At 37.9% G+C, this 10,579-nt stretch overlaps 1 protein-coding gene across 1 annotated transcript; it reads right to left on the bottom strand.

The window, feature by feature from the left end:
* Nucleotides 1-6,493: 6,493 nt before the first annotated feature.
* On the bottom strand, nucleotides 6,494-10,288 carry LOC121055749. Its single transcript, XM_040528799.1, has 4 exons — nucleotides 10,281-10,288; nucleotides 10,126-10,195; nucleotides 7,584-8,177; nucleotides 6,494-6,770 (listed from the first exon to the last, which is right to left on the bottom strand). Exons 1-3 carry the CDS (start codon nucleotides 10,286-10,288, stop codon nucleotides 7,602-7,604), a joined length of 654 nt encoding a protein of 217 aa, XP_040384733.1. The 3' UTR covers nucleotides 6,494-6,770; nucleotides 7,584-7,601.
* Nucleotides 10,289-10,579: the final 291 nt, after the last annotated feature.

Genomic DNA, 10,579 nt, shown 5'->3' with positions numbered 1-10,579 from the left:
ACCTGAGAGCACCATCTGGCACATGAAGACCACCGGAGAGCACTGCTAGTGCAAACGGAGACAAGGTGCTTACTAAATCATGCCAACACTAGAAGAATAAGAGGTGGATAGTGTTCCTCGGTAACCATGATTCTAACTATTATCATGATAAGAGATTTCCAATATGTCGCTCCTCTTCTACTCTAGCATATTAAGCGAGAATGACACCCAAGTAACAACAAAATTGGCATAAAAACACTAGGTAACACTTCATCTATTTTTCGAGAGCTTTTTTACCATCTAGTAACTCAAGGTGCTATATTTTTCAGTGTAAAAATTAGCATCTTGAGGTACAATATACCTTAAGTTACTAAAATTTTACATTAAAATTTTTGGTACCTCAAGCTACTTTTTAAAGATGGTAAGAGAACTCACAATTCGAAGCTCACATACCCCCAAAAATCAAAATAGTACAAAGAAACTTTATGGTTCTTCAATAACAATAAACCTCACAGGGTTCTCAACATACACTTCTTTAAATACGGTAGTATCTAGTATCTACTAGTTGAACATTTATTTGGGGACAAATATCTTTGTCTAGATAGTTTTAAGGCATCAATCGAACAATCTTTATTCAACAATCCTCCAATCTGAAGTCATAAGTGCACACTAGCATATGCTCAGAACTTAGAGCATTGGTTAATTACCACCTTCTCCACCACTGTGCTTCTGAACCTATAGGTACCAATAGTATTATCAGAATCAGAAAAATTCAAATATTCGTTCAGGTGATAAATAAGTATATTCATGTTCATCCTATCAATACATGCTAGGTATATAACAAAAAAGTCCATAGTAACAAGGATAAATTATATAATAAAACGATATACAGACCAGTAATAAGTATTTGAACCCCTTATGAAAACAGAAAGATACATATATTTCACAGAACTCAATTGCATCTCTGTATATGCATTTTTGTTCTCAAGAAGGCATGCACACCGGGTTAGCACACATATATAGAACATGGACTCGTAACTATTTAACTAGCTAGGAAATGTAATGCCAAGTAACAATACATAATTGAATATATTTTGGTTATTATCGGACAAGTTTATATTTAAACAGATTTGGATCCTTAGTCGTAAAAACTCTTGATCAATTGCAGATACTTTTCTACAGACCTGTACATATATATTATTATTTTACATATATTAAGAAAAATATAAAGGCTATACAGCTAGTTGATCTGTATTGTATGAACAAATCAATGTTTTTTTTTAGCATAAATCAATGTTTTTGCTATAAGAAAGAATACCTCTGTCCCTTGTTGGTGTTGTTTTGGTGAAAAACCACATCATACCCTCCCCCTAGAGATGCTGTTTAGAAGATTCATTCCCTTAGGGGTGTCGTGTTTCTCTCTCTCGCTTTTTAGGAGCACGCTCTGTCTATAAATGCATGTATGGGTATGAACGTCTTAAACCTTTTTTGGTGGCTATACATAGCCTTTCCCATGAGCATAGACTTGTAACCTTTTTCTGTTCTATCAATATGAAAAACGTTTTTTTTTTGGGTTAATTTGTCGTCAGCAGGATTTCCAGCCATCCGATCGCCCTCTATGATTCATTCAAAACAAAGGTTTGATAGTTCCTCGGACTCCTCCGAGAGTCATCTTGTTCCTGTCCGCCGCCGCTGCGGCCGCGGGGCCATGCACTCCTTGCGGGTCATGTGCTGGACTGCTGGGTGGAGCTCTGTCTGCACACTTATTTTTGTTCTGTTGCTGCTAGCATGTAGTAGTGATCTATATGCTGCTAGCATATAGAAAATGTTAGGGATGTGATTTTTACTTCTTTTTTTTTGTTAGTCTTCTGAACTTTTCTTTTGTTCTGCTACTTTAATTACTTGTTTAGTTTTGTTAGAAATAGTGCAGAGAAATAGGTTTGCTAGTTTTCTCAAAGTGATAATCATGGAAGTAACTAGATTAATTTCTGTAGTATTAACTAGCTTAAGTTGCGTTCGCTTTTTTTCTGAATTCTACTGTAATATGATAAAATCGAGTAGCTCCAACTTTTTTATAAATGTTTTGTTATACAAATTTATTATTTTTTTAGAATTTCCTACTCAACCAAAATAAATAGATTTGTCATCCAAAATAGTTAGTTTTCTCAAGTGCCAACCTTACTAGTTTGGTAGGTTTGTGATCTTGCAAAAGGGAGGGGTGGTGGTTCATCTGATCTTGCATAGGGTTGGCAAGCAGCGGCTGTAGTGACCGGTGCATGCAATGAGTGGTTAACAGAGTTAAGTTCTAATTTAATGGTAGCGTGACTTCTGAACCTGGATTGGTGTTGTCCATCGGAAAGGATGAGAGAGAGCGGTGGAAACCCTAGCTCGGTGTAGTCGATCACGGCTGAGGTAGCGATGGCCTTCGGGTCGCCACATACAACGGATGATTGAATGGCTAGGCGTTGCATTGCATGAGATCGCCTGTAGGTAATGCTGCTTCTCACTCTCTAATTTACTGCATTTTTTCAAGCTTCAACTCGAGTTTGAACCGGAGGGCAACCATTAACCGGGCGGTACCTGCCCATATGCGTCTTAATTTTTCAGTTGATTTTAGGATCTTTTTAATTCTAGTTTACTTATATGATTTACTTATATATATATATATATATATATATAAGTTTTATCTATAAATTATTTTTAGTTTTATAAATATTTTTTATCCAAAACGTCAAATAATAGGAGCCTAGGCAGTACTAGTAGTAATTTTATTTGATCAAAGGCTTCAATACTAGTAGTAAATGGCTAGCTACATATTGTGTTTGGCTCAACTCTTGGTCCGATTTCTGATAGAGCGGGCCCTCCGCGCGAATATAGGAGCACCGGGTTTTCCATATTTATGCAGGCTGTGCCATGTGGCGCGGTTAGCTGCCTGAGAATCGGGCCAAAATTCGGTATATAGAGATAGAGATTTCTTGTGTACAGTCTCATTTTAAAAGCACAAGAAGTTCTGAACATGTAGCATGCAGTGTTCAACTAGTTCATTTCTCTGTCCTTTTTAGTTTTGTTAGCACCAAGTAATTATTCTTGTTACAAAATTTCTAGTTGGATTTTTGTTGCTGATAGTTGGATAGACCTTTTTATCACTGTTAGTACTTAGTAGAGTAGATAAGCTTTGTAACAAGGAAATTCAAATCCTCAGTGTTTAGTTGCTCTAGCAATCTTCTTGGGGGTTTACTTGCAGAAAAGATCCTTCCAGTTAGCTAGAAAGCATGTAGATATATATGTAATCCATAATGAGTAGTTTTCTTCATCTCAGGTATCTTATTTTGCAAATGAATTTATTTCTTCATTGATCAAGAATGGTATTTTTATTTTCAGTTCAGATCATTGATGGATCCAGAGAGACCACGAGGCACCTTGACATGTCACTCGACAACGTTGTTCCTATCATGCTCAAGTAGTTCAGAGCTATCAACCAGTTCAAGAAATTGCTCCAAGGCAGAGTATTTTTTAGTTAGCTTGAAAATAGTTGAAAGAAGGAGTATACTTTATGTGATGAAAAATTCCCAAGGCAGTAGTTTCAGTTCTATTAATTTGGAAACAGTCAGTCAGCAGCTTTGTCATTTGACTATTAAAATAGATTCTGTAAACAATAAGTAACTTGTGAACATGGGAAGGAGAGCCTGGGTGAGCATGGTTACACTATATAGTATAATGCAAGTTCAAGTCTGCCATCTGCAGTATATGAAACTTTTTTTCTGGCACACAATTACATATTTATTGGTATTCCCATAAATTATTTCTGCTCATTTATATATATTTTTACTTTATAACTCCAAATGTTCATTATATTTATTCTGCTAGAACTAACTAAATAACATATATACAAATCTTCTCTATCAGGTTGTTATGACGGAGGAACATCTATCTTCTAAATATTACCACCGTTTCAAAATGTAAAACTTTATAACTTTACCTAGATTCATCCATTAATGAATGTATATATTTTGTATATATGTCTAGATTCATTAGCATCTATATAAATCTAAGCAAGTCTACAAAGTCTTATATTATGAAACGGAGGAAGTAGTTGTTATTCCGCTAATTCAAGGAGCAGGTATAAAAGATGATTTGACCTGTGTGGTACTTAATTGAACAAGGTAGCATTCCGAAGTGAAAAAAAAACGTAGGAGCTTGAATTATGAAATGAACAAAAAAAACAAAAATAGAACGTAGGGCTCATGTATACTTTGTGATTGGCATGGGCTTTTTTTACCATCCTTAAAAGTATCTTGAGGTACTAAAAAATTTTAGTGCAAAATTCTGGTATCTCGAGGTATTTTCTTAATGATTGTAAAAAAAAAACTCAATTGGCACACAACATATGAACTTCAGTAGGAGATTCTGCAGCACAGATTGAAACCAGCATAACAAGATGTTATTGGCTGTACAAGTTGCTGAACCCGAACGATAATTGCTGTTTCAATGAAATGAAATAGGTATCCTTCGTTAGACCACAAGAGATGTTTATGTATGCGCCTAGTTTTCTGTCTGTGTATATCTTATTCATGCGGACACCGAAAGTGGTCTTTGAGTTTAAGTGATTGTATCACCTGGATGTAATCATCTGATATCAATATAAACTTTATTTATCTAAAAAAGTACCAGAATTCGAATTACTTTTTGGGCTTGTCAATCAAAAGCTTACAGCAGAATATAATGGTGCCCTGAGGCTAAACTCGATTTCTATTGGTAACTAATTTATTTACCTTGGGACCACTTAAGATTAACCAGTATCCACCAGAAATTCGGGACTAACCCAACGAATTTGGATAAACAACCAAAATCCCCATTTTTGCTTCCCCTTCTCCCTTGTTTATTTCTCTACACTGTTTTTCCTCGTTTTCTTCTTCTGTTCCCAGACAGGAGCAGATTATCGGCAGAGCATAACAGAATCAGCTAGCTTAGCCGGCCGTCATGTCATGTCATGCGTCGCGCAGAAGGAAGCTAGTGACAAGGACAACAAGTACGTGAGGGTCATTCGTGAAGCGTAGCTGCAGACATGCATGCAGCTTGACAGGCCCAGGCCTGCTGACCTCTCCATCCTTATTCTATACGCCTTGTTTTTTCTAATCGCAAGAATATTAGTGAACATGCATGAATTGTTTAGGCCTCGTGAATTTAATCGCCCTGCCCTTGCTTTATTTCTTAATTGGAATGCGGGCATGGAGTTCTACACAAAGTGAGGTCCTTATGACTGATGAGTCTCGTGCTCCTTATAGAGCCCAAGTGTGTGTCTCACTGTGTGGCTACAACCTTTCCTGGAAAGGAGCTTGACTATGCCTTATAACATGGCTAATACATATGAACATGCAGCAAACACTCGTTGTGACAAGCATTATTAAATTAATAGTACTACTCCATCTACTTTTATCCATTCTACTTTTCTTGCATTATATTGTCGAGTAAGATTAGAAACATGCTTCTTTATATAACTGAATATATAGGTGTAGGCCATAATGTCTACCATAAATAGATTCAACATGCATTAACACTTGCATTTAGTGTGGAAAAAATTGTGGTAAGCACATGCATTGAACGTCAGATGCAGGGTGTCCAACTACATATCACATCTTGTGCACATGTCTTTAACATGTACATTGCATGTTCGACATCTGATAGGGACCACTTAAGAGCACATATGTATTGTGGAGACCACTAGAAAACACAATCTAGGTGAAGCGGACTAGGCATGCAACAAAATCTAGATTGAGAGGACCATCAAAGAGTAATACATGGGTACAAGGGAGCACTACTTAAGTGATAGAGGCTACCAGAGACCACCACCTAGGACATAAAGATGTAATAGAACCATCCAAATTGTGGAGGACACTGGAGGAAGGCATAGCCCAAAACATAGAGATTACAGGAGCATTGTTTGGGTTGACGAAACCCACCATGGGGCACTACCCGAACTGAGGACACCACAGGAGAATACCGTCCGAAACATGGAGACCACTTGAGAGCATATTTTTTGACTAGCGGGGACTACTAGAGAGCACTGCCTAGAGCATGGGCACCACTGGAGAGCATTTTCCAACTATGGGGACCATAAAAGAGCATCAATTGGGTCTAGGTGGGTACTAACTGCTTGGTGGGGATAGCCAAACCACACTTTCCAGCTAGTAAGGACCACCAGAGAGCACCGTCCAGCTAGTGGGCATAGCACCTAAGAGCACCATCTAGCTAGAGGAGACAACACCTGAGACATCTAGAGCATGAATATCACCAGAGAGCACTCCTAGTGTCAACAGAGATGAGGTGCTTACTGTATTATGCCAACACTAGAAAATAAGAGGTGGATATGGTTCCTCCATTCCCAATGTGTCACCATGTGGCTTTTCCCCCTCCTCTTTTTTATGTTGAGCACTCATGTTCTACTATAGCAAATAAATGATAAAATTGGCATAAAAACACTAGGAAGCACTCCATGTATGTTTCGAAGCTCGCATACCCTAAAATAGTGCAAATAAACATTATGGTTCTCCCATAGCAATGAACCTGACATGGTTCTCAGCATACACTTCTTTAAATACGGTAGTATCTTCTACTTGAACATTTGTTTAGGGGCAAATATATTTATCTAGATAGTTTTAAAGCATCAATCCAGCAATATTTATTCAAGAATCCTCCATTCTGAAGTCATAAGTTGCACACTAGCAGAAGCAGATGCTCACAACTCGCGACACTGGTTCCCACCTTCGAACTGCACCACTGTTCTTCTGAACCTGTAGGTACCAAAGTACTATCAGAATCAGAAAATTCGTTCAGGTGATAAATAGGTTTGTTCATGTTGATCCTAGCTATGCATGCTAGGTATGTAATAATAAAAAAATTCATACTATAACAAGGCTGAACGATAATCAAACGATGTACAGACCAGTAATAGGTATTTCAACCCAACATCAAAACAGAAAGATACATATATTTCATAGAACTCAATTGTTCATTGTATATGCATTTTTTTTTTCACAGGAAGCTTAGCACATATATATAGAACATGGACTGGTAAGTAACTATTGAACTAGCTAGGAAATGCAATGCCTCGCAACAATACAGAATTTAATATATGTTGGAACTTATAAAGGGTCTACAACTAGTTAATATGTATTGTATGAACATATCAATGCTTTTGCTATGAAATGTTTTCAATAAAAAAAAAGTTTTACTCTCATCATTTCTCTTGTACCGCGAGTACTAGTACCATGAAGTACTAATATCTCTACTCGTGTTATCCACCACATGACCAAGCTAGTACCTCAAGGTACCATGCAATCATGACCGTTCAATCTATCATCACCAATAATCGGGATTTCAGTACCAACTTGATTGTGAGGTGGATAGCACGAGTGAATATTTTAGTACCTCATAGTACTAGTACCTCGCGGTACAGAAGGAAGGATGAGAGTAAAGCTCAAAAAAGAAATACATTGGAAGAAACTTTAATTAATTAGTAATTAACTAAAAAACATGTAGAAAATTGCAAACAGAAACTTTTGAAACAACAAAAAGTAACTTTGTTTTTTACAATAGCAACGAACCTTGGGATGGCTCAGCAGCTACTGTCCATTACCATCTCCCTTCTTCCCCTCCTTGAGCTTCAGTTCTATGATCTCCTTCATCCTTTCTTTCAGAAGCTTGTCAACCTCAGACTTAGGGAATGCCCTACTTAGCTGACCTCCCTCACGAGCAGCTCTTGCATTCAGGTTGAACGGCACAACCACCACATCAGAAGCTGGAACAAGAGCAGCACTGCTGGACTGCGAGGAGTTCTCAGCGACAGGCGAAGCAGCAACACTTCTAGGTCTAGCCACCTCCACTGCTGTAAATGTTTCAGTGCAGGCAGGGCAGGTGAGCTGAGAGTTCATGTCAGATATGGGGAGCTTCTTCTTCTCCCTGCAGCTGCCACACTCTGTCCAAAACGTGCGACGCTGCCACTTGGCATGCGCTGATGCTGATGCCTCAGCTGCAGTTTGTGCCGCAGCTGGAGGAATTGGTAGAGCAGTGAGAGCACAAATTATGGCTGGCCTGTGTTCATCGTCCTTATCATATCTGGGAATGTAAGCAAGTGCAGGCGGCGTCGACGATGTGCCTTCAGTTTTTCCCTCCATTTTCAGTACCTTCTCCGAATTAACCTGCAGCATTAGAAACAAATTTGAGCGCACAGTAGATCAGTTCGCATTAATTTTTGTGAAAATTTTATGACAGGGGTGCGACAGCAATGGAAAGCAAGCATTATATCAGTTATAATTGATTGATAGTTAAGGACATATGTAGAAGAAGGGGAAATATTTGAATGTAGAACGGCAATAAAATTATATTTATTCATCTTCACCAGGAGACATAGCACAGAAAGCGTGGGAACTTTATGAAGAGAGAGCCCTAGATTTTGCAAAGTTCTGGTTGGGGTGTGTCTCGTAGTTGTTTCCGCCAGGCGTGGAGTTTGTTGTATGAGATTTGCTCCGGTCCACGTTTTCCATCATTGAAAGCAGCTAAGTAGGATTTGCACTGTTAGATCCAACGATCAGAAATGATTTGGTACTGCGAGGTACCGATATCTCGAAATATTTTTTTGTTGGACCGAAGCAAATCTATTGTTGTACACTTTCTATTCTCCTAACTAAATATTGAGCAAAGGGCAAAAGAATACCACGATGGCATGAATCCAGTTTTATCTTTAGTTGAATCACAAAAGAATGGCTGAATCCTTGGATGTTTTAACCCTCCTCTTTATGTATAAATAGTTGTCGTTTTTCTTTCAGGTCTAAGTATATAAAGAGAAAAATATATACAATGTTTCTGTGACTGAAGAAAAATAATTATCTGATCGTTGCACCATGTTTCCGTCCGATTGATCAGAAAGGAAAATTGCAATGCATACAATGTTTTCTTATAGACATGAAACAGGCAATACATCCAGAATTAATTGCAAATTAACAAAGCTAAATGGGCATTTTATATTTTGCTTTCACAGACGGCCACATCCAAATATTAAATTTTCTGCTGCCATTCCACAGCAATCACATACTTCAATCCAAACCTTGCTCCTTTGCCCCAGTACAAACACAATCAGGGAAAAATAGCATAGGACTATATGTAAAACTAACATAACATAGGAGATTGATAATGATTCTTACAATAGAATGATGTGGTCTTAACAAAAATTATTTCCTTGGTGATAAACAATTATATTGAGTCCTAACAACATGCAATGTGCTGAAATAATAATTTTATATCATATTTCATAACAAAAACCAATTTATGACAACGAAATTTAGATAGTGAGTTTCAGACTGTCGTGAAAAAAAAGTGATTATCTGGCGGTTTTACAAAATATATTATGGAGGATAATTTAACTTGTGACCCCAGAATGAACATACGTATTGCACTAATAGTGAAATTCTTTTTTTTTTGGGGGGGGGGGGGGTCTATGGATAGATGTCTCGAAAGAGGGGTTCAAACACTGGCTTTTCGAGTCTAAAACAAATCCTGAATCAAATGGAAATTAAGCTATGAAAGGGATAGTCATCAAGAAGCCAAAAGCAATGAGCGAGGCAGATAATTATCCAGGGTGAATAAATTACTATGACATCCTGTAAAATCTTAATTAATTCTATGTCGTTGTGTTTGGACATAAATTAATCAACATTTTTTTTTCATTATTATCAATCTAAAACTAAAACTCGATGGTCAGTCCCCTTGGCAAGTTTCTGTCCATACCTACAGAATAGCCCCGGTCGTTCCACATAAAACCAAGAAAACACAAAACCAAGGCTAAACCAAGTAACAGCACTATATGAACTGCATGATTCAACATAAGAACCACAGCTACTGGACAGCAAAAACAATATGCAAGCCATCAGGTTGATCTATCATTATCATGAAGAAACTGAAATCTAGCTACACAGTGATTGACCTTTGTGAGAAGGGAGATAATCCCCCCTAGCTAGGCAGCTTGGAAATAACTGCTATTGTGTGAGATTGTAGAACTCAGTTGCAACAGTGCTCATATAGCAGTGACCAGCATACTTTGGAGGAGAGGCATGAAAAGTCCGGAGTTCTTGCTAGGCCAGGGAAGCTTACCAAATCAAAGTTGATGAACTTCCCTAGAGAGCTTTGTTGTTGCAAAACCGCTCCCCACACAAGATCTGACCTGCATATAGTCGCAAGAGTAAGAAATAGATGGGACTAGGGAAAGATAAGGCAAGAACAGGATATTGAAGAAAAACTGACCTCACCAAGCCATCAAGACAAAATTTTGGGGACAGGAGGGAAATCAGAAGTACAAGGTGTATTTATACTACATAACTAGAGCAAAACCCTAGGATAGGCTAGTTGTGGGCCTATGGGCCACAAGGCCCATGCTCAACAAATAGCCTAGTCATTCCACTTGCCCTTGGGGCATGTTTGAAAAATGGGATGAGGAGGGTGGGAAATGAAAAATATTTTGTGGTTGGATGAGATGGGTGAGAAAAGGAACTTTCTAGAATGACCATAATGCCCTTCCACACAATAAAAGCTACAACTAAATTTCCTT

The sequence above is a fragment of the Oryza brachyantha genome, chromosome 11 (assembly GCF_000231095.2).
Source record: "Oryza brachyantha chromosome 11, ObraRS2, whole genome shotgun sequence".
NCBI classification, from domain to species: domain Eukaryota; kingdom Viridiplantae; phylum Streptophyta; class Magnoliopsida; order Poales; family Poaceae; genus Oryza; species Oryza brachyantha.
The sequence above is the reverse complement of the archived record's forward strand: the minus strand, read 5'-3'. Positions and strand labels throughout refer to the sequence as shown.